The sequence below is a fragment of the Capricornis sumatraensis genome, chromosome 9 (genome assembly GCF_032405125.1).
Source record: "Capricornis sumatraensis isolate serow.1 chromosome 9, serow.2, whole genome shotgun sequence".
Classification (NCBI taxonomy): Eukaryota; Metazoa; Chordata; class Mammalia; order Artiodactyla; family Bovidae; genus Capricornis; species Capricornis sumatraensis.
In genome coordinates this window covers 57524235-57547989 of record NC_091077.1, presented here as the reverse complement: position 1 = coordinate 57547989, position 23755 = coordinate 57524235, and the positions used below count along the sequence as shown (strand labels likewise).

The 23755-nt window shown below is 41.6% G+C and overlaps 1 protein-coding gene across 1 annotated transcript in view; it reads left to right on the top strand.

The window, feature by feature from the left end:
• PPP2R2B (protein phosphatase 2 regulatory subunit Bbeta) overlaps positions 1-23755 on the top strand; it is a 478006-nt gene that overhangs the window by 333669 nt on the left and 120582 nt on the right. Inside the window, exons 3-5 of the mRNA XM_068980314.1 lie at positions 10668-10765; positions 13958-14123; positions 20462-20574. Coding sequence (XP_068836415.1) covers positions 10668-10765; positions 13958-14123; positions 20462-20574 — 377 coding nt within the window. The remainder of the gene's footprint in view (positions 1-10667; positions 10766-13957; positions 14124-20461; positions 20575-23755) is intronic.

Genomic DNA, 23755 nt, shown 5'->3' with positions numbered 1-23755 from the left:
ATTTATTCAAGATCAGGTCATGCTGATGAGAAAAATCAGCACGTTTATTCATTCTGTCTTTTACTATTTGCCTACTAGGTGTAAAGTATCTATTCAGTCTTTAAAATAGGGACATTATCCAAAAGAGAGTAACATTTTATTTTCATTTTCAAAATACTGCAACTCCTAGCCAGAAAGAGAGGAAGGGTGGGGAAGAGGAATAGAGAGGAAAGAAACGGATATGGAAAGAGAAATACTGATTCACAAAATTGTAAATAGCACATTTGGTTCTGAGACTTTCCATTATCTTTGCTGAGACTATTGAAAAACCATCATAGCATACTACCTTAGGAACTGTTAGTAGAATCTTTATTTTGCTTGACATAGAAATGTCATATTTTAGAAGGAAAAATCTGAAAAAATTTTTTATTCTCTTCTTTAAACTTACCTGCTGCTGCTGCTGCTGCTAAGTTGCTTCAGTCATGTCCGACTCTGTGCGACCCCATAGATGGCAGCCCACCAGGCTCCCCCGTCCCTGGGATTCTCCAGGCAAAAACACTGGAGTGGGTTGCCATTTCCTTCTCCAATACCTGAAAGTGAAAAGTGAAAGTGACGTCGCTCAGTCGTGTCCAACTCTTCGCGACCCCATGGACTACAGCCTACCAGGCTCCTCCGTCCATGGGATTTTCCAGGCAAGAGTACTAGAGTGGGGTGCCATTGCCTTCTCCATTAAACTTACCTAAAATTTAACAAAGGGACATAGTGCATTTAGTGTTAATTTTGTCCTTTGGAGAATTACAAGAGATTTTTCTGAATGCAGAGCTATGGATGGGATGTGAGTTATCTTAAGTTCCGGTAGTGACTTTATATTGCCCTCTAGACCAAAGCCATCAATAGGATTCTTATTCTGTTGCTCAAAAACTTCATTATAGGGTCTTTGAACAACCTATTCTCTGACTTATTTTGTTATATCCCAATTTAGCACTACCTCCTAGTCTTCTAGGTAGAAAGCTCCTTGAAGGCAAAAACCATGTAGGTATTGTTAGCATATCCCTCGTACCCAACCCACTGATGTGCACATAATAGGTGTTCATTACAGTCCTTGCATCTCAGACCTAATTACTCAAAATTCACTTACTACTACATGCCCTCTCCCAACTAACACCCTATCCCAGAACCCTCTGTTCACCAACCCATCCACTCTCTTCTCGTCTTACAATTTATAGAAACACGCCAATGCTACTGACACTTTGTAGGACAAAACCTCTTCTTTACTGATCAATCCATCTTGTTCTAAAGTTGTACAATACTCACTGTTCCAAATAAGAGCTTCCCCTTGCCTCACACGCCTTAAAAATGTTTCTTACATTCATCCAGCATAAATACTTTGCTCACTGATACTTTGTTTGGGGTTATCCATCTTCTATGTGTTGGTCCACTTAGACATTGGCTTTTCTGGCTCTCATTCGATGATCAATTAAAGGAAAAAATTAAGAAGCATCTATTATATACTAAGACACTAAGCTGGGCACTGGGCTTTCTAGTGATGAACAAGTTCCTTATGCAGTTTATATTTTAGAAACCAGGAAAGGCATTTAAAATGGTTCTGTTACCATTGTAATAAATGGTAAAAGTACGCAGTGATAACTGATGGAGCAGAAGTACAGGGAGCCAGGAGGCTGCCTCCCGGAGGGACTTGTCTAGGTCTGGGGAGAAGTCATGCAAGGCTTCCCTTAAAAAGTGACATTAGAGCCAATTCACAAATTCCTTTAGCTCCCACAAGGCAGGTACCATGTCTTTCTGAGTTCAGAGCATCTGGCACAACAAAATTTTTGATGCAAGACATGCCAAGAGACTCCAGTGCCTGCCCAGGAGCTCCTGTTCCCCCACAGATGTGATGGGTTTTCTCATCTTGGACCTGGGGTCCCACTGACTTTGAGGTCAGTGCTAGATGGTCCCATATTATGTACATAACAGATCTGAATGATTGACAGAATTTGTATCACCTGAGCACTTCATTACTCCTCTGCTTTCTGAAAGAGTAGGTGACAGATGGTAGACACCTTTCCAGCAGATTCCACTGTAAACCACACAGGCTTGAGGGCAAGTCTGGACTGCTACCGATCTCCCACTGGCTTTCTCTGTACTTAGAGGACTTACAATTTTTCAAATTCCTTTGCCCTTTAGGCAAGCTTTGTTCCACCAGCAGAAAAGTCTCTCTTCTCAGTTTCTGTGTTGCTGGAACTTGTTTTGAATGAAAGGCAATCTCCATGAACCCACATGTCCTGGGTTGTCTCAGACCTGGTTAGTGCTGGGGATTTGGTCAGTGTGGGGAAGCTGTGTGCATTTTAATGGGAACAGCATGACATTCATTACTCACCTGCTTCCTACCATCTGGATTTTCACAGCTCAGCAAGCATAGTGGGCTTACTACACATTAGCTGGGAGAAACTTGGCTCCAACAGAGGATATGGCTAAGTCCATTTGAAGTCATAATTTTATGATGGACACCATGATAAATTGTAGGGGGAGGCATTCTATCCCAGTAAACTGATTTCATATTTGAATGGTCAAAATTAATGCACCATTGCCACACAGGGGAAGAGGGAAAAAACAAACACTTCAATATTGGAAACTAAGTATGTAGGAAGGAAAATTAGTTGTATGATAGAGGGAAGTGAAAATGTGAGTATGAGAGTTTGTGCCTGGAGGTGGCAGGACAAGAGATCATTTTTTCCAATTCAGTGCACATTAATAATCTGGCCCTGTACACAATGCTATCAGGAAAACAAAGATGGAAAGCCATGTCTATTAGTAAGCATTCAGATGCACATAGCAAAAAGTCTATTTTGCAGTGGCTTAAACTGCTAGGTATCTTTTGTTTAACAAGTCCAGACTTAGGCTGTCCCTATGGTAGGCTTTTGCAGTTAAGTGATGTCACTGGGGACATTGTCCCTTTCTTCCATCTGTCAGACTCACTCCTGGCCTTAGACTTAGTGCCTCATGGTCACGTGATGGCTGCCACAGCTCCACATATGGCTACATAGAACCACATCCAAAGTAGTATTATACAAGGAGTGTGTCAGTGCAGCCAGAAGGCTTCCCATCACTTGCTTGCTTCCTTTTATTCTGGGAAGAAAATTTTTTCCCAGATTTTTTGCCTCCCTGCCCCCCAAGAGACTTTTCTATGTGCCCCATTGGCCAAATTTGGGTCACATGGCCATCCCTAGCCAGAGGAGAGGCTGAGAAGCAATTTGCATTTTCAGCCTCTACAGTGGGACAAGCAAGGAAGACAGGCAGTGGAGAGGAGCAGCCAAACGAGTGTATTAGCCACAGCGCACTCTCTGCCCTTCATGAGCTTGGTCTTCACAGGTCTGACGTTTAAACTGTGCCCCTTTTCCAGCACTGTGCTTGTGGTTAAATAGGAAGCAGCAGTTGTGATAAAGTCTGGGGAACTGGGGCTGTTAGACCCTTCTACCTGCATTCTTTCCTAGAAGAGGACTACCAGCGCCAGACTGAAGTTTATACCAGTATACACAGAATTAATCATATCCAAATGAAAGGGAATAGATTCAGTAGCTAAAATCCAGACACCAGTTAGGCGACAAAGGAATCAACTCTGGATCCAACAGAATGTGTATATTCTATATACTAGGTCAGTATAGCAAGCATGTGGCATGTGTACAGCCTCTTCACTTGCCAATGCCCATGGCAGACTTGACCAATGGATCGCGCAACACCCTCCCACCAAGCCCAGCTATGACCTCAGTCTTTCTCAATGGGCAGCTTCTGCCAATAGACCAAAATTGGTGAGCAAGAATAGATCCATTCACTATCACTTCTCAGAACTTGCTATTTACTGCTGTTGTCACTAAAGCGAAGTTGCTCAGTCGTGTCCGACTCTTTGCGACCCCATGGACTATAGCCCACCAGGCTCCTCCATCCATGGAATTTTCTAGGCAAGAGTACTGGAGTGGGTTGCCATTTCCTTCTCCAGGAGATCTTCACTAGGACCATGCTAAAGGAAAGTGACAAGTAATGTCAAGTTAAGAAGTTAATGCTACTGGACCAAGGACTCAGATGGCATTGCAATTAAAGGCAAAGGGACATTTGAGTCAGAGGGCAGAAAACCTCATGTATAAACCTAGTTTGTGATATAGGTTAATAAAGATAGATTGATGAATTGACCTTCCCAGTACTCTAAAAACAAAATTACAAATAGTGATAATATCTAACAATAAGATGAAAAAATAAAATCTGACCCCAACTAGCTAGAAGATGATCATTGACTAGAAATTGAATTGAACCATGTTGTATAGAGAAACCTCTGTATTTACACACACTCCTTTGGAAGCTCTTATATATCTGTCAGCTCATTTCACTCCCATAATTTTATTCCTTTTTGAAAACTTGTTCACTGTAGAGAGGCAATATGAAGGAACTTTTTAGGAGGAGGGTGATTAAACTGTTTTGTCTCATGACAGTGATAGTGGATACACATCTAGATGCATTTATCTAAACTCATAAAACTATATGCTGCAAAAAGTGAATTTTATCATATGGGAATTAAAAAGCAAATTTTTAAAAAGTCACTGAGGTTAATGTTAAAATCTTGTATTCAATTTGAAAGTCAATTAACATTGCTTAGAAGTTCAAAATTGTTCAAGTATTTATGATCAAGGGGCTGGATGGCATCACGGACTCGATGGACGTGAGTCTGAGTGAACTCAGGGAGATGGTGATGGACAGGGAGGCCTGGCGTGCTGCGGTTCATGGGGTCACAAAAAGTCAGACACGGCTGAGCAACTGAACTGAACTGAAAAATAATTAGAAAATACTGAAAAATTAGAGTAAATTTAAACATCTGTGTCCTACCCCAAAACAATATCATTTTGTATTCTCTCTGATAGATTTTTTCCAAGGATTATTTGTTGTGTATATGAGTTAATTACTCTCTTTGGGGGGCTATGTCATGTCATATTCTAATCATCAGTTTGGTATTAATGGAAGTATATACTGCTTTGTGTATGTGCACAGTTGCTCAGTCGTGTGCGACTCTTGTGACCCCACGGACTGTAGCCCACCAGGCTCCTGTGTCCATGGGATTCCCCAGGCAAGAATACTGGAGTGGGTTGCCATTTCCTTCTCCAGGGGAGCTTCCCCACCCAGGGATCGAACACGAGTCTCTTGCGGCTTCTTCACTGGCAGGGGGATTCTTTACCACTGAGCCACGAGGGAAGCCCACATATTTTAAAACACATATTCCTAAACTTTACCAGTTTAGGAAAAAATACATTTTAAAATGTAAATACTTTACAAAATTGAGATCATTTTAGGCATACTATTTTATTACCTGACTTTAAAAAATTTTACAATATATTAACATCTTTTCAATGTAACCCTTTTGAACATGATCCCAGTAGTAAAGCAGTACTTGGGTATATCTTGTTTGACCAAAACCAGACTTCCTTTCCCCCTGCCATTTTGATGGGAAATATATTCCAGTGTACTATTTCAGTTATCCACAGAAAACCTTTTCCAAGAAATGGAGGCTGACTTTGGACTGTGAACCAGAACCCGAGGAGGAGTCCACAATATTGTAAAGATGGAAGGAGTTGTTTTAACTCCCACTGGGGAGTCTAAGAATCCCATTTGTTTAATGATCCACAAAGTCAGGGCCAATCTAACTGGAAACCCCTGTGTGCGTGACAAAGGCCCCACAAGTCCCCTCACTGCAGAAGCCACTGCAGTTAACCCCAGCATTTCAGCCTTGAAGAGCACCCCCCCAATCCTTTACACAGAGTTGCTGGCAGCTACTGCCATTTCGCCCCGTTGTCGTCAGCTGGGAAACCCATTTCCCATTCTTGCTGGTATCTTTGCCCTGGCAGAAGAAACAGCAGACTCTGCTAGAACCGACCTCCTTGTCGGGAAGAAAGCCACATATTGCTCACCCAGAACTAGTCCACTGATACAAGTACCGTATATGACCTTACCGTATTATCTCCAGATGTTTCCAAGATGGAAGATAAAACATGTAATGGGCTCTGAAGGCTAAATTGTATTACATTCTTATTTTAACCCCTGTGATGGATGCTGAGAAGTCAGTGCTTGTGATGTGGTCCGTATGCTGAGAGGTCAGTGCTAGTGATGTGGTCAGTAAGATCTTGTCCTATCAGAGGACTTGGGTTTAGGTCCTAAGTCTACACTGAGCATCGTTTCATCAAAATAGTCCCCCTGCTGTTGAACTACGCAGCGCCTAATAACTATAGTCAGCCCTGGCATTGCATAGACTCCAGCCTAGCGTGGCACCAGGGGAGTCTACAGCGTGAGCAAGAGGATCGATCCTTCTCTTCAACTTCACAATCACGTGCATATAAATGCCAAGTCAGTTTCTATTATTCAGGTAAATGGAAACTTTATGTGTGAACTTGTTAGTCTGGAACCTTTGAAGGATGGTGAGATTGATTTTGAAAGTGAAAAGCCCGATTCGAACAGTGCCTATTGCGCTAGAAATGGGGTTACCAGGCCACCATCTAGTGGAAATTAAATCAGCACGAACAGATGTGGAGCAGGGCAAACGTCATACCTCCCAGGGCTTCCTTAAAAAAAATCATGTTAACTACACTTGACCTCTATAACTGCTTTTGGCTTCTGCTTTTTGTTTTTAGTCAAAAACATGCACTTCATTCACATCTTTATAGAACAGAGAGAAAAATGCTCAAGTACATAACTTTTTGCATAATAACGTGACTCGGCTGCACCCTTAAGAAAATGAGTTGTGGTGAATACTTATCATTCAAAGGCAAAATGTCCTCTAATCAAACTTGATGAATTGAACTTTAGTTGAACTTGATGAATTGACTTCTGTTGACCAAGGTTTCACAAGACGTTATTGTCTCTGGGTTTGCTGGTTTATTGTTATTGCCATATCCAAGAGGATCTGTACTCAACAGAAGTCATGTTGTCTTGAGCAGTGAATGTTTTCTAATTTACGCTGCTCTACCAAGAGCTGTTGCAAGCACAAGAGCATTGTATCCAAAGTTTCCCTCTCTTGAAACTGGAATGTGGGGTGGTTCATGAGTTTTGCATCAATTATTAAACAGTCACAGATGAAGATACGCAAAAGATGGATAGGGCAGTAAAAATACTCTGGTTACACCTATTGGCTTAGCCATGATAAATGAGTCAGGAAACACAAAAGTTCAAAATAGGTATTAACTTGAGTTGCCGTGGCATACGTTTTGAAGGGAAGAAGACAATACCCAGATATAAACAGCCTAGTATACAGACCAGCTCCCTGGCAGAGTTAAAAGCAAGGTAAGAACTTGGCAAAATACTAAGGGATTTCAGCATCCTGCCATGCCAGTTAGTCTTTCTCTGTCAAGTTCCTCGAGGGAGACATAGCACAATGATAACACTTGGAAAACAAAGCAGGCATTTATATACCTCCTTTATATACCTCCTTATATATATCAGGGGACAAACCTGATAGCCCATAGTGCAGAGTTCTAATAATACTGCCTTGGATCACGTGGCTTAGACTTGAGTTTGAATCCCACCTTGATTTGACCCCTGTGCATCTTAGAGACATTTTCACAGAATCCAGGCAGAAAGACAACATGCATGTCATCCTTGGGAGACTGAGTTTTGTTTCACTTGGAGTGACATTTTCTTAGAAACTTAGCCAGAGCCCAATCTTAGAAAAAGTTACTTACCTCTCCCTTCCAGTACTCAGTGTCACCAAAAGGGAAGACTCATTTCTTAGTTCAATACACTGGCCCTAGAACCCATGTAGAACTCCAACGTCTGTGTTCATGTTGCTGCTGAGAGGAAGGGCTTCAGATGCCCTTAGGCAGAATCAGTGGGTAAAGAATCCACCTGCAATACAGGAGATGTGGGTTCGATTCCTGGGTTGGGAAACTCGCCTGAAGAAGGAATATGGCAACCCACTCCAGTATTGCCTAGAGAATCCCATGGACAGAGGAGCCTGGTGGGCTACAGTCCATGGGGTTGAAAAGAGTCGGACACAACTGAAGTGAGTTAGCACACACACACATACACACAAGCGGAAGCGGAATCTTAGCCCTAAAGACACGAGCACGGCGCTGTTAACTCACGAGCCTGGGCTCCCATCACCCTCTCATTACTCCCTGCTTCTCTTTCCCTCCGGAAGGTGTCTGGCTCGTTTTTTAGTGCCTGAAAGAAGCCTGGAAGTGAAAAGAAACACCAGTGTCTGCTTTAGCTTCTCCCCAAAGCCAGGAAGCTTGGTGAATAACCTCATTGCTAGCCACTCACTGAAAAGCCAGAGCAGCCGCTAATGTGAGAAGTGTCTCCTAACACTCGAGTGTTTCTCAGCCGGGCATTCTGAGGCAACTGGAAACATTAAACAGGTTTCTTGTCCCCTCTGTACATGAGAGTGCTTTGCTAGACACGCAAACTCTAACAAAGGAAAGTGGTCGATCATTCACTCGAGGTGACTGGCTTCCCAGCCTTGCTGGGCTCACCTGCTCCTCCTCGGGCTCTTGTTCTAAAAACAGGTTTTCTAAACTTATATCAGGGAATAGCCATGCAGCTTATTTTGTGTTTCCTTAAGGTAGTGTTCATTTGGAGGGCTCTTCTTGAGTGAATGGATGGGATGTCCAGTTGAGATTGTCAATAAGGAATGGAGTGGCCTTTTCTGGAAGGAGCACTGTAGAGACTAGAAGTCAGAAGCGGGTGACTCACAAACCATTTTAATCCGATAGACAGGATTATATATTTTTTAATGTCATGGCACTCAAAAAAAAAAAAATCATTGTTTGCCAATATATAAAACTGAAGAGGTTTTCATGTAAAGCTCTGGGTTTCTAGCTTCTTTAAAAAAAAATATGACATCCTGTATTTGTGGAATCTAAAAAGAGATTATACAAATGGACTTGTTAACAAAACAGAAACAGATTCACTGACTTAGAGAACAAACTTATGGTTACCAAGGGGGAAAAATGAGTGGAAGGGGTGTTAGGGAGTTTGGGATGGACATGTACACACTGCTATATTTTAAATGGATAACCATCAAAGACCTACTGTATAGGACAAGGGACTCTGCTCAGTGTTATGTGGCAGCCTGGATGGCAAGGGAGTGTGGGGGAGAATGGATACATGTATATGTATGACTGATTTCCTTTGCTGTGCACCTGAAACTCTCACAACATTGTTAAACAGCTATACTCCAATATAAAATAAAAAGGTTTTTTTTTTAAAAAATCAGAATATCTGGCAACACAGTTGGCTTGAGCCAAGTAGCCACTTGTCTTTTAAGAGGAGATGCAAGCTTCCTACTTCACCTAATTTCCTTCACTCCCCATTCCCTCGTGGCCCTGTAGGATTTGAACCTGCTACCACTGGGGTCAGTCATCTAAGACGCCAGAACAGAAATCATGAATTATTCTTTTAAATGTGCCTAGCTTGAAAGTGATTATAGATTATCCCTTATTCTTTTTTCTTCTGCACAAAGAATGACCATTCAAAACATTTTCATGTATGGAAAAGAACAGTTAGAAGCAAAGTGGAGAATTTCACACTAGTTACCTAAATCAATCGGGCATATAAAGAAAATCCTGAAATGATGATATTAAAGTAAGATTTGAGATTTGAATTATTCAGGGATAATTGCCTTAGTTTTCCAGCTCACTGTCTCCCCTTTGCTTTCCTTACATGGACACAATCTTCAGAAACTACCACTGTCAAAGGCCACAGTCATAATTCCCCCGCCTCCTTTTTTATTTTTTTTTTAACTCATTTGCACTCTCGGTAGTGATTGTTGGAGCCCTGTGGGGGAATAATTGCAGAGGAATTAACCTCTGACATTTTTCTAAAAATAGCCCTAATAAATCCAATCATAGGTAATTTACCTGTCCGTGTTCCTCCAGGGATAACCAGTATTGAAGAAAGGCTTGGCAGGCTGGCATTCCTTCAGCAATTATCTGTGATCTGAGTTCCTGGCGCCTGTGTATTTTCTCTGTTTAGAGATATACAGTACAAATTTCCCTCTTCCCTCTGACCTCGTGACCCTGTTTTCTCAGCACCTTTCTCCTCGAGTTGCAGTATAGCCCTGCTCTTCCAGAAGGGTGTGGTGGGCTTACCAGAAAAGGCAGAGCATTTCCAGGGTTCCTCCTTGAATTTCCAACTCCTGGTGTTTCCCTGATAGTTCCTCTGGGTTGTGTCCCTTCATTTTTGATGTCTGAGCTTCAAGCATCTCAGCCCTGTTTATCAGCCTTCAGTCCTCATTTAGATTCTACAACTGAACCCCATTTGGGGAAGTTTCTTGTTGTAGAAGAAAGGGGGATGCAGAAAGCCATGGGTGGGAAAAGAGTCTGTGGTTGGTAGAAATTATCAAAGAAAATTGCCATTTCCTTGAGCCATAAGGAAATTCATTTTCTATTGCCCAAAACAAAAGAATCTGAATGTGCTTTTTCCTTTTGTTCTCTCCAGTTGTTCCTAGAGACCGCCGTGCAGTGTGGGCATCTAGGAAATTTACTTCCCCAAGTGCCACTTTAGTGGCACTTCAAATACAGGACATAAAATCCTTGTAAATTCCATGGCAGAGACAAAGCCCTAAGCCCTTAAATGCACAGAAAAGTACGTCTATTATCTATCGTTTGAAAGTAAGTGTGCAGTTACTTAAATTGCCTTTGTCTTCTTCTTTTCAGCTGACATTATCTCTACGGTAGAATTCAACCACACGGGAGAATTACTAGCGACAGGGGACAAGGGGGGTCGGGTTGTAATATTTCAACGAGAGCAGGAGGTAAGTGGCAGTGAATGCAAAAATGCCCATTTTCTCTTCTTTTTAAAGGAGGCCTCCCACTGTTTCTTAATCCTTATGTGTCACCCTTAACCTTGCTGCTTGGCTTGCAAACTAAAAACTGCCAAAAAGTCATTAACATCAACAGTTGCACAGGCTCACAAAAGCACCTGGAATTAGAGCCTTTTCTGGACAAGGTCTTCCTTTCCAGTCCTGGGTACTACGCATTCAAAACGACCTCACTTCTCTGGATCTGCAAAATTCCACAGGCGCTTGTAGAGTGTAACACCTCCTTTCTCAGTAGGGTTAACTCTCTTGGATATAGAAATTCAGGGACTCCTAACAGAATACTTGGGACAAAAGATACAGCCCTTCCCCAACAGATTTGAAAGGATAACTTGGGTCAGAAAAGAAAATGTAGCTCCCTCTACCAAAGCAAGTGAAATCCCAGAAAATGACATCTGAGCAAAGAACATGGCTCACACTTTAATATGTGCGTGCATGCTAAGTCACTTCAGTTGTGTCCAACTCTTTGTGACCCCATGGACTGTAGCCCACCATGCTTGTCTGTCCATGGGATTCTCCAGGCAAGAATACTGGAGTGGGTTACCATGCCCTCCTCCAGGGGATCTTCCTGACCCAGGGATCAAACCCACATCTTTTATATCTCCTGCATTGGCAGGTGGGTTCTTTACCACTAGCACCGCCTGGGAAGGCGACACTTTACTATGGATGACACGAAGTTCCCTGCAGCTGAATCCTCTATGCCTTCCAAGCAGGAGTTGTTAACTCCCAGTGAATCTTGAAAAGCCCATTTCTTCCTGAGACTTGGGTTCCAGTAGGAATCGCTTCTCTTTTTCATATAAATTGAGGTTTTTTGGGGTGTCTGCTTCTGCTCCATCAAAACAGAATTATGGCCCAATTTTATTCCCTTGGCCTCCCCTGGCATGGTCCTGAAGCTTACAGCAACAGTCTGTGTTCAAGTGACTCTCCCATCTGCTACTGCCTGCCTCGGAGATTTCACCCGGTGCGGCACAGCGGGAGGCCCCCTGTGTGGGAGGGAGGCTTCACAAGAGACTTCCCTAGCAATTTAAAGCCTGCTTTGTGCCTCAAAGCCATTTGTGTTCCATCTCCCCTCCAAAAAGGGAAGTCTCATTTAGAGGTGATATATTTGGTAATTGCACATTATTTGCAATTAATTTCTATAAGGGCATGGTAATCCCTTGGGGTTCTATATGAATTCAAGTGTTCAGCATTAATTCAGGCACCCAGCCTATTCCATTGGCCCTGGAAACACGAAAATGTGGTTGGCAAGTAGAAACTAATAGCTCTTCGTGACCTGGAATTTTTCCTGCTTTTCTGGAGCTGCCTACTGCTAATTGGTCTGGCACATACTCCACACACTTGACAGTCTGATTTGGATGGTAGCAAATCAAGGCTCTTAAAAATTTATTGTTCAGGTGGACTAGCTCTTTCTGCAGTAAACAGGACAGGAGCAAGTATGTCAACCTCTAAAGTCCTTTTAAAATTGATTTTTAAACCTCCTTCTTCAATTTTTTTAAATCCAATTAGGTTCATAGTAATCATAAAGAGAAACCAGAGGAGCTGTTTAGCATAAATTACCCAAGGCAGCATGTTGCCAGTAATATTCAGTTCCATGTTTCCCATTAGCTTTTTATAGGTTTTACCTATTTTAATTTACTGAAATATTTGGGAAGCCTGATTCATTAGTAGACTGAAGAGGAACACATTTTCCAAAGGCGAGTGGTTTTGTTCAATAAGGAAAAAATGTTGAGGATAATAACATGCCGTTTACCATTGAGTTTTGTGGCAAGGCTTGGGGTTGAATGAACACTGAGCTTGAGAAACACAGACATGTGGCAACATCTAAGTCAGGTCTCCTCTCAGCTTCTGTGGGTGACTCCTGTATATGAATGCTTGAGTGACATCATCCTGGAGAATTTGCTTAAAGAACCTCAATGCCCTCACGAGTACATTTAACACGTGGGCATCAGTACCATCACCTATCAGTAAACTGAGGCTTGGGTTTGAATGTCCAGTATCCACCCAGAAATAGTATTTTTTCTTTAATTTAAGACTTTAATTAAGAGTCATGTATCTATGACAAATGCCTAATAAGACCTGGATATGAATTTGTGCACAAATTTTCCCAAGCCTGAATCTTGAGGCTCTTGGTCACAAGATCCTAAAATGCAAACCTCCGCTCCATCTTTCCCTTCTTCCCTTTCTGTCTCTCACACCCTCTTCTCCTCCTGTCCACTTTTCTTCTTTCTCTTGTCCCTTTCTCCACACCTCACCCCCTTCATGCTCTGTTCTCTCACCATTTATTTACTGTGTGCACTTTGCGTAATCGATGCTAAGGGAAAGCCAGTGTAAAGTCTCATAGTTCTCCCAATGATCTGCATGTCTTCTCTGCCCTCACGTCTGTTTTTTTACTCATGATGGGAAAAGGAGAGAGAGAGATCTGATCCTAATAAGCTGCGTGTCATTTTAATATCTCTGAGCCTGTTTGGTCCATTTCCCTGCCCTGGGCACCTCTCAGAGATTCTGTGGAGATCTGATGAGTTATAAAAGGCCAGTGAGGAGTGCAGATGCTACAGTTCTGTGTTCTTCGTAAAGGACTGATATGCATCTATATGGACATCAGCATCGGATGACTCACTCCTGAGGGTGTCTGAGACATCCATTAGGACACAAACTATTATAACATCTATTGATTTTAAAATCATGCTGTTGGGACTTGCCTGGTGGTCCACTGGTTAAGACTCCACGCTTCCACTGAGGGGGTGTGAGTTCGATTCCTGGCCTAGGAAGTTCTGCGTGTAACACAGTCACCTAAAAAACACTAGTGTCCTGCTTCAACTTCCATTTCTGCATATATTTTATGATGTACACCCTATGTCCATGCAGCAGTTTATGTATATAATTTATAAATAAAAATATGTAAACATTGGAGATGCCAGTATTTACCACCAGGGGTGCACAATCAAATGACATGAGGCCACTGAGCTGAAGAGGAACCTGTGGTCAGCATAGTCCTGCCCTCAGCCCACTCGGACAGGGTCTGCCTGTCCCACCTCTCATGATCCTGCTCAAAAAAAGAAGGAACTGGTGAATTTTCAGTTGGCTTACATGATTTAATCTTTGGTGTGTGTGTTTTTTCCCTTCTTACAGAGTAAAAATCAGGTTCATCGTAGGGGTGAATACAATGTTTACAGCACATTCCAGAGCCATGAACCCGAGTTCGATTACCTGAAAAGTTTAGAAATAGAAGAAAAAATCAATAAAATAAGATGGCTCCCTCAGCAGAATGCAGCCTACTTCCTTCTGTCTACTAATGGTATGTGAAGGTGACTTACCTTGTTTGGTGTTTTCAGAGATATAGTCAGCAAACCATATATTTCAACCTCTCTTAGCCTCCGTTTTCCTTTTTACCTTGCAGGCTGTTGAAAAACATAGAAACCATACTTGCAAGATGCCTAGCAGAATGCCTGACTGAGAATAGAAACTCAGTAAATTGTACTTACTCTTTTTTAAAAAATAACAAATTTATGACCGAATTCTGTGAGACTTGTTATCTGTAGTTTTTGACAAATGCAGATTATTTCCAGGTGTTTTTGGAATGTGACTTCCTGTCTTAAGATTCACTGAATGTTATTCTGGGAACACGTTTCAGGAAACGAAACATGCCTTCCCTGTATGTTTGGCACACTCAATAGAAGTTATTAATCCCTGAATATATTTGGGGGTTTGGAAAGCAGATGTCTTTGACACAAGCAAGCTCCCTACTAGGAACATAGGTTAAGAAGAGAGGAAGGAAAGTATAGAAAGTGAAAGTCACTCAGTTGTGTCCAGCCCTTGACACTCCATGGACTATAGTCTGCGAGACTCCTCTGTCCATGGAATTCTCCAGGCAAGAATACTGGGGTTGGTAGCCATTCCCTTCTCCAAGGAATCTTCCCAACCCAGGGATGCCATCAAAAAATGGATCAAGTAATGGTTTCTTCTCTTTTTCCCTCCACACTTTTCTTACATCATTTATTGGTTTGGGGGGATTGATATAAACGGATCAGAGAGAGAGGATGTTGGGGGTTGCATAGAGAGCTCAATTCTATACTAATCTTTAAGCTTTTATACAGTGGAATTACCAACTCTAAAGGTTTTTAATACCCTACTTGAAAGAAGCCATCTATGCTCAAAACAATTCAGAATAAAATCAAATACAAAAGGGTGCTAATTGAATAGCATAACAATTAAGAGGATTAGTACACACAAATTAAACACCCTCTGCCAAACAAATAAGCTGGAGAGAGGCTTATTTCATCATCCTCTGTGTGAGTCTTTGAGGAGTATACATTTAAGTATAAATCAAGAAACACTGGGTTTGCTTTCTGCCTATCTCCAGCATTTATTAAGAAAGGATAATGCTCATATGTCAAGATAAAACACAATGCAGACTGTGTATATACAATGATCAAGCCTATATTAACATTTTTAAGGACTGAAATGAAACACACTGAAAGATTTTTCGTGAGTAATCTTATGCATTATGAGTGACTTGTCAATTTGTTACTTTTATTGTTTTCATTTTCTAAGTTCTTACAATTTTTATTTTAATATTATGGTAAAAGAAGGAAAGTTTTTAATGTATATGAACCCCCCAAATCCCTCAAATGTAAAAAGCCAGTGTATAAATCTATAAAGTATTGGTTCTGAAATAGCCAGCATAGGGTTATTCAAGCATAGCTTATCTCAACATGACCAGATCTCCACTCATCTGTTCCTCCAGATTCCAAGTAATTTAATTCTTCCTCATAAATGTATTTATTGTTTTGTTTACATTTTTGTGTTAGTTGTTCAGTTGTGTCTGACTCTTTGGGACCCTATGGACTGCAGTCCACCAGGCTCCTCTGTCTGTGGGATTCTCCACGCAGAAGTACTGGAGTGGGTTGTCATTCCCTTCTCCAGGAGATCTTCTGATCTTGATATCCCAAAAGTGAATTTGTTTCAAGTTCTTCTCTTTTAGTTTTGTGTAAGTGTTACTCAAAGGCTCAACAGACTCAACACAACTTAGAATGGAAGAAACTTCTGATGATTTTGACTTAATTACTTCAGGCAGAGAAAAAGTATCTGATTATCTTCTCTAGGCTAGCTTTGTATTATGAAATTTAGCCTATTGATTATTATAATAAATGTTAAAGACGTAAAAGGCATATTAACTACTTTGTGGGGGGATGGGGAAGGAACCAGTGAAATGCAATGAAGATTAATTATATAGCATCATGTTCTGTTAATTGAGTTTTTAAATAGTTTTTTGATTAACAAAGATATTATCTTCCCATTTGGGATGCTATTTCATATGCCACCAGCATCTCAAAATGATTCTTAGAAGACAAATCCCCATGCTCATATATGATTTTCTTTTTTATACTAATATTGAGGTTGAGAATTCCCCTTAAGCCAAATAGGTTAACATGCAAAAATTAATGGAAGACAATCGGAATTACTGTACAAAAGAGAAAATGAAGATAGATGATAAGATTGTGTTTAAAGGTGCCACAAGTAATGATAAACTATTCAGAGAGCCAGCTGAAAGGAAGAAAAAGCCATTACTCATGGTATCAGCCACATGTTTCTCAGACTTTTTTATCCACAAGCTTCAAGATACTGAGTCAAGAAAAATTGTGATAATAAAGTCAAGAATGACTCCAGGCATCATGACCATGGGGAATTGAATTGAATTCACCATCAATTATCTTTAAAAAATTGTGCTTATCTCATTATAGCTGGGTACAGTTTTTAACCTTCTGTTAGAATACAGTCCCAGCTTTACAGTTTTTAATGAAAAATAAAACCAACATTCAGTTGTGAAGCTAGACCTTAAAATTATTCACCAGCTGAAGACACATTACGTTACTGAGATGTCTACTTCTATCATAATACCTATGGTCAGATGAAAAGGTATACTTAATTTGTTTTTCATGCTATGAAAGTAATAATTGTTTATTGTAAAAAAATTGAGAAAATTCAGAGAAGCAGAGTGAAGATAAGGAAAGTATTCCTATCCAGAGAGAACCGCTATTAATGGCTTTTTAAAAGGAATAGCAAAGTGACATGGATAAATCTGTTTCTTACCAAAAATGAGACGTATTCTATAACTTTGCAACCGGATTTTTAATTTAATAATATAACATTTAGTAACAGGAATATCTTTGTAATTGTGAAATATTTCTCCTAAAATACTGTAACATTTTCAATGACTGCATAGTATTCCATTGTATGACTTTTCTTTAGTTTATTAATGTCTCCCACTCCTAGACCTTTAACTAATTCTCAGTTATACATTATGTGGAGATAGATGTTGGTATAAATAGATAAATGATTGGGGGAAAGGCATAGTATAAGCTATGTATAGTATGTTACATTTATTAAAAGCAGTTATATAATTTGGCATCCAATATAATATAAGGATATACACAAAATTTTCATAATAGTTGTCTTTGTCTAGTGGAATTGAGAAAGTTTTATTTTTTTTACTTTTATATTCATTTTCATTTTCTACAATTATATGCACCAGTTTTACAATAAAATGAGAAATATAAATCTATGTATGTGGTATTATCATAGGTTTGTACCCCTCTTCAAAAAATGCATAGAAAAAATACTGCAAACTGTAACTGTATTATTAACTGTACTGTAAACTGTTGATAATGGTGGTTAGTAATGGTGGTCCTGGACTGGAGGGATTTTAAGAATTTTTATTCTTAATGTTTTACCTCTATTTTCTCTTTCTTAGTATAGTAATTTATCATTCATAATAAGAAAAATATGAGAATTGTCTTGCCATTAGGATAGAATACATTCCAAAGCCAAGCAATAGAAAATAATTGGTACTAAGATTCACTGATTTGGGTTCTTCTAAGCTCTAGTAGCTAATCTACTCTGATCTCTGATTCGTAGTTAATCAAGTGACTATATAAATATGGCCCAAGTTTCATTTTCCCACCTTAAAAAGCAGGTCACTATGCAGTCTGTATTCGGGAAGGGGAGGACCAGAAGACCATTGATAGAAAGTTCTAAATTCAACCCAGCGTCTAGGAGAGGCTTCTTTGCCTTCTGTCCTAGTACAAGCCAGGCTGAAAGCACAGATCTTACCCTTAGCAGACTTGACAGGAATGCCAGCAGACACAGCCAGCCTGTGTGATGCCCACATGTTAGGAAGCGGGGGCCCTCCTCTGTTAGATAGCCAGATTATGGCAGGAAGCCCACATCACCATGTGGTTGGTGCTCTTCAGACTGAGAACAGGGTGCTTGCAGAGGGGAGATGGAGGAGGGAGGTGAGGAGCAGAGAAACTAGGGAATTCTAACACAGGCAGGGTAAAGGGGTGGCTTTCCTCCCCTGACAGCCTTGCAGAGAGGAAATAGGATGTGCTGATGTCGTCATGGGATGCAGCTCATGCTGTCAGAGCAACATCTTATTATGGCAGAATAGTTGCCCAGTTTCCTCATGCCAACAACAGCCGCCATCTGTGAACCATTATTAGAAACCCAACATAGGGTTAAACTCTCTACATGCAGTCTTCCATTTAATCCTCAAAGAGTCCCATGAGAAAGACATTTGCTTTCCCCAATTTACAAATAAAGAAACTGAGGCATAGAGAAGTTAAGTATCTCTGTCTGTAAGATTGGAATATTAGGGACATACTTATATTAAAAAATTACTCCTATTTCTGCAATTCAAATTGAACTGGCTGTCCTGCACCCCTTTTCCTGGCCTATCTGCTACTCTCATTTGTGTGCCACTCCAAGACCAGTTAGGCACTTACTGCGTGGGAATCCCAGTCCCTGGCCACATGGCAGCTGGAGTTGGAGTGGGAATGTGGCCCAAGGTTGTCTGCTTTCAAAGCCACCCCATGCAAGCACAGAGCAAGACACAGAGGAGGCAACGGAGTCCCTGCCATCCAGGAGAAAAATGAGAATAGATAGCGAATGCAGGATCTGACAAAAAAGGCCTACAAAGGCATGCAGTCACAGGCATGATCTATTTGACCCAAATATGTTTCCTTAATAAATGGATTAACATATGCACACTACTATATGTTAAATGGGCAACAAGGACCTAGTTCCTGCACAGCACAGGAAACTATACTCAACATTTTGTAATAACCTATGAGGGAAGAGAATCTGTAAAAGAATATATCTATATATATAACTAAATCACTGTGCTGTACACCTGAAACTAACACAACATTGTAAGTCAACTCTACTTTAAAAAAAAAAAAAAAAACATAGAATGGAAGGCCTGCAAATGGGGCATGCCACCTCCAGCTCCCTTGAGACCCCAGCCCTTTCACTCATTCCCCTGGCACTGACTGCCTCCCATGAGCATTCGAGTCCTCACCTCTGTTTTATTTGCTATAGAGAATGACAGGGGTCAGGAGGTGGGGTAAAGTCCTGGGACAGTATAAAGGTGAGAAAAGTCACTTCCAGCCAGAGACTCAGAAGAGAGACTGCAAGGGGAAGGCATTTGGATGAATCTCCTTCTCATGTTACTTCCCTGAGTACAGCTAGCAAGATGCACTGTATAAATGAGATGCATTCATTTATCCACCCCATATTTATTGAACATCCAAGATGGTTGGATGGCATCACCAACTTAATGGACATGAGTTTGAGTAAACTCCAGGAGATAGTGAAGGACAGGGAAGCCTGGCGTGCTGCAGTCTATGGGGTTACAGAGTCAGACACAACTGAGCAACTGAACAACGACAACCATCATAGGTGCTTGAAGATGTAGTTAGGAATACAACAGACTGAATCCCTGTCTTCGATGATTTTATGTTCTAGGGAGGAAGGCAGGATAACTAAGATGCTAGGTAGTAAAATGTACTTTGAAGAAAAATAAAGCAGGAAGAGGGGGTGGAGAATGGTGAGGGAAACATCTTTCTGTAGGTTAATTAGGAAAGGCTCCTCTGAAGTTGGGACATAAACAGAGAGAGCAAAGTGAAGGAACAAATCTTGTGAAAAGAGGATAAAGGGCTTTCCTGGCAGAAGGTGCAGCTAGTGCAAAAGCTAGTGCAAAAGGCAGGAGTAGGGTTAGCCCATGCAGGGAGCTGTAAGGAAGCCAGGTGGCAGAAATATGAGAGGTGGCAGAGAGTAGGGTGGACAGTGAGGCCATACACCGTGAGGCCCTAGGGGTGCAGGTGATGGAGGGCCTTTTGGGTCATGTGAGGGACAGTGTTAGTGGGGGGGGTGGGTGGTGCCAGCATTGGACCTACGCCTCAGGGTTATTGTGAACACTGAATCAATTCTCCATGGCAATTGCGAACATGGTTATATCGTTAATTCTATACATGTTGCGGCTACTCTTATTCAAGGTTCAGGGCATATTTTTATTGAATGAACCCAATTAATGTGTAAGCTATTGCTTTAACAGTCCATTGTCAGGGAAGCCATTTCTCTCAGCACAATAAATGGTTTTCTTTGGAAGCATGAACTCTGCCCTCAAAGACCTTGAGATGTGCACACTGTAGTCCTTGGCATGAGCCAGCTTCCATAGCAGTCCCGTCCACTGACCTCCACTTTTCCCTGCCCCACCACCCCACCCCCATCCTGCAAAAAGAAAAAATAGACTTCTTTACGAGCTTACTCTCACTGTCATTATGGTCTCCTCCACAGATAAAACTGTGAAGCTGTGGAAAGTCAGCGAGCGTGATAAGAGGCCAGAAGGCTACAATCTGAAAGATGAGGAGGGCCGGCTGCGAGATCCTGCCACCATCACCACCTTGCGGGTGAGCACAACTGTCTTTCAGTTTCCTTGGCAACCAGAGTCAGGGGAAGTCTGGCCACACACTGGCTGCTATTGAAGGTTACAACTCTCAGGTGTGAGGAAGGGAGATCAGACAGAAACCCAGGCTACCTGAGTCTCTGGTGGCAGATGAAGGAGCAAGAAGGCACCAAACTGTGATGACTGTAAGTCCACGCATTTCCTTTTGTCACCAAGGACTTGCCCACAGGACCACTACACAGTACTATGTTCCTAGCCTCAGCCTCTTCATCAAAAGCGTCTTGAGAATCTTCAAGGTACAGGGATGGGACTAACTCATATGGGAAGTTGGTTGATGCAGGACATGAACTTTTAAATCGAACAGGCACAGGTCTGGATTTGAATTCTGCCACTTACATAGTCACGTTCCTTTTTCATTTTTTGTTTAATTTTTATTGGAGTATAATTGATTTACAGTGTTGTGTTAGCTTCAAGTGTACAGCAAAGTGAATCTGTTATACATATATCCATTCTTTTTTTAGATTCTTTGCTCATATAGTCCATTAGAGTATTAAGTAACATTTCCTGTCACATTCTCTTTTTGAACTTCTGTCATGCAAGTTATTTTTAGTTTCTCTGTCTGTAAAACAGTGAACCTAGTACCTCACTAAGGCTAAAATGCAGTATGGATGGAAAGCCCTTACTCCCTGGCTGATACTCCAGAAATGATCTCTACTCTTAGTCTAGGTAGCTTCCTCCCTGCCATTGAGACGTGCACAGTCTGGTAAGAAAAGAGGATGTGTAGGACTAATATGTAAATGTCTATAACACTGCACAGAGTGAGATAAATGCAGTGAGAGTCAGAGCTGCAGTTGGATCAAAGGAGGAAGAAATTATGTTTGGTTCTGGGAGACCAGGATAGGTCTGGCAGGGAAATGGTGTTAGAAACGGATTTCTAAAAGCTGACTTTTAAAGGATGGCCCTTTAGATAAAGAGTAAAATGATTTAGGACTGGGTGATGACTTTAGTTTTGGAGTGCTTAGTGTGAATGGTAAAGCAAGCAGGTTTTGAGACCAGCCCTGGCTCCAGGCAACTTCCTGAATTGGGTAAAATATGTGCTTTCAGATGCCAGCAGCTATACTAAAGACCAAAACCTAGGGAAAGAGATGTAGAAGTTGTTGTTTAGTAGCTAATTCATGTCCAGCGCTTTTTGCAACTCCATGCACTGTAGACTGCCAGGCTCCTCTGTCCATGGAGTTTTCCAGGGAAGAATACTGGAGTGGGTTGCCATTCCCTTCTCCAGGGAATCTTCGCAACCCGAGGATCAAAGCCATGTCTCCTGCATTGACAGACAGATTCTTTACCAATGAGCCACATAGGAAGCCCAGACACAGAAGTACTTATGGGAAAAAGAGGTTGTTTCCCTACGTTTAGAGAGAGATGTGGGAACTGAATGATCACTGAGTTCCATGATTATCTGGCTTGTCGGTTTGTTCATTCATTCATTCACTTGCTCATCTGTTATTCAGCAAATGCTTTTTGAGCACGCTCTTTGCTGGCTATAGACCTGGGCTGTTGCATGTGTATGCAGCAGTAATTGATACCTGTTCTTCTACTGAGCTTCTTCTGGGCCAACAAACATTGGTGGCTGTTTCCTCCTGTCTGCCTGTGCCTTCAACATGGAGAATGGCCATGGACATCCACGTTATCAGACTGGGCCAATGCTCTAACTGCTCAGAGGTTTTGGAGACCCAAAGGCAGTGTAGTGAAGAGTATGAACATTGAGTTGGTCTGTCCTGGGATAGAATTCTGGCTCCATTCCTCTCTGGCTGGGGCCTTGGACACATTACTTAAGTGCCTCATGCCTGCCATATCATATCTGCACAACAGGGATAAGGGATGGTCACTACTTCCTGGGATTGTTGTGAGGATTCAGTATTGATGGTTTAGTATTACTCTCATCAGCAGCATTTTCATGGGCTCCAAAATCACTGCAGATGGTCATTGCAGCCATGAAATTAAAAGATGCTTACTCCTTGGAAGAAAAGTAATGACCAATGACAGCATATTAAAAAGCAGAGACATTACTTTGCCAACAAAAGTCTGTCAAGGCTATGGTTTTTCCAGTAGTCATGTATGGATGTGAGAGTTGGACTGTAAAGAAAGCTGAGTGCTGCAGAATTGATGCTTTTGAGCTGTGGTGTTGGAGAAGACTCTTGAGAGTCCCTTGGACTGCAAGGAGATCCAACCAGTCCATTCTAAAGGAGATCAGTCCTGGGTGTTCATTGGAGGGACTGATGCTGAAGCTGAAACTCCAGTACTTTGGCCACCTGATGCAGAGAGCTGACTCATTTGAAAAGACACTGATGCTGGGAAAGATTGAGGGCAGGAGGAGAAGGGGACAACAGAGGATGAGATGGCTGGATGACATCACCGACTCAATGGACATGGGTTTGGGTGGACTCCGGGAGTTGGTAATGGACAGGGAGGCCTGGTGTGCTGCGGTTCATGGGGTCACAAAGAGTCAGACACGACTGAGCGAATGAACTGAACTGAACTGATCTGAACTGATTACCACCTAGTGATAGTAGGTTGTCTACATGTTTGAGAAAATTCCTATTTTCCTTTTCATATAATTTTTATACTGTTGTCATCACTACTTAAGGTATTGACTGATGTCTACTAAGTGGCAAGCACAGTACTGGTGATACAGAAAGAGTGAGACAGTATTTCACCCCTCAGGACTTTGCAGTCCTATGCGGGAAATGAATCAGGGGGCCACTGGGGAGTTTATAACGTGAACTTCTGCCCAGATGTTACCTTTCTCTTGTTCACTTTGTGGATGAAATTTCTCAGGTGCCACCTCCAGGCTCCACTATGAATTCCAGTTGTCCATGCCTCCAGTGAGATTTCGTACACCTGTTTAGCCTCTAGGAGAATTCCATTCCCATGATAAAGAGGAGAAAATGACTGTAAATTTCACTAGCAGAGAGATTGTCCCCAGAATGACACAGTGATGTTATAAAGTGGACTTATACATATCACACATGGAAAGAGACCCTGACAGTTGGCTGGGACTTAGAAAACCCCAGTTCTGGTTCTTGTGTCTTATTAACTCTCTGTAGGCCAGTGAACTACCCTGGTCCAATGAATCACATTTCTTCTCTCCACACTTAGTTTCTAAGCTACTGAACAGAGGATCGCAC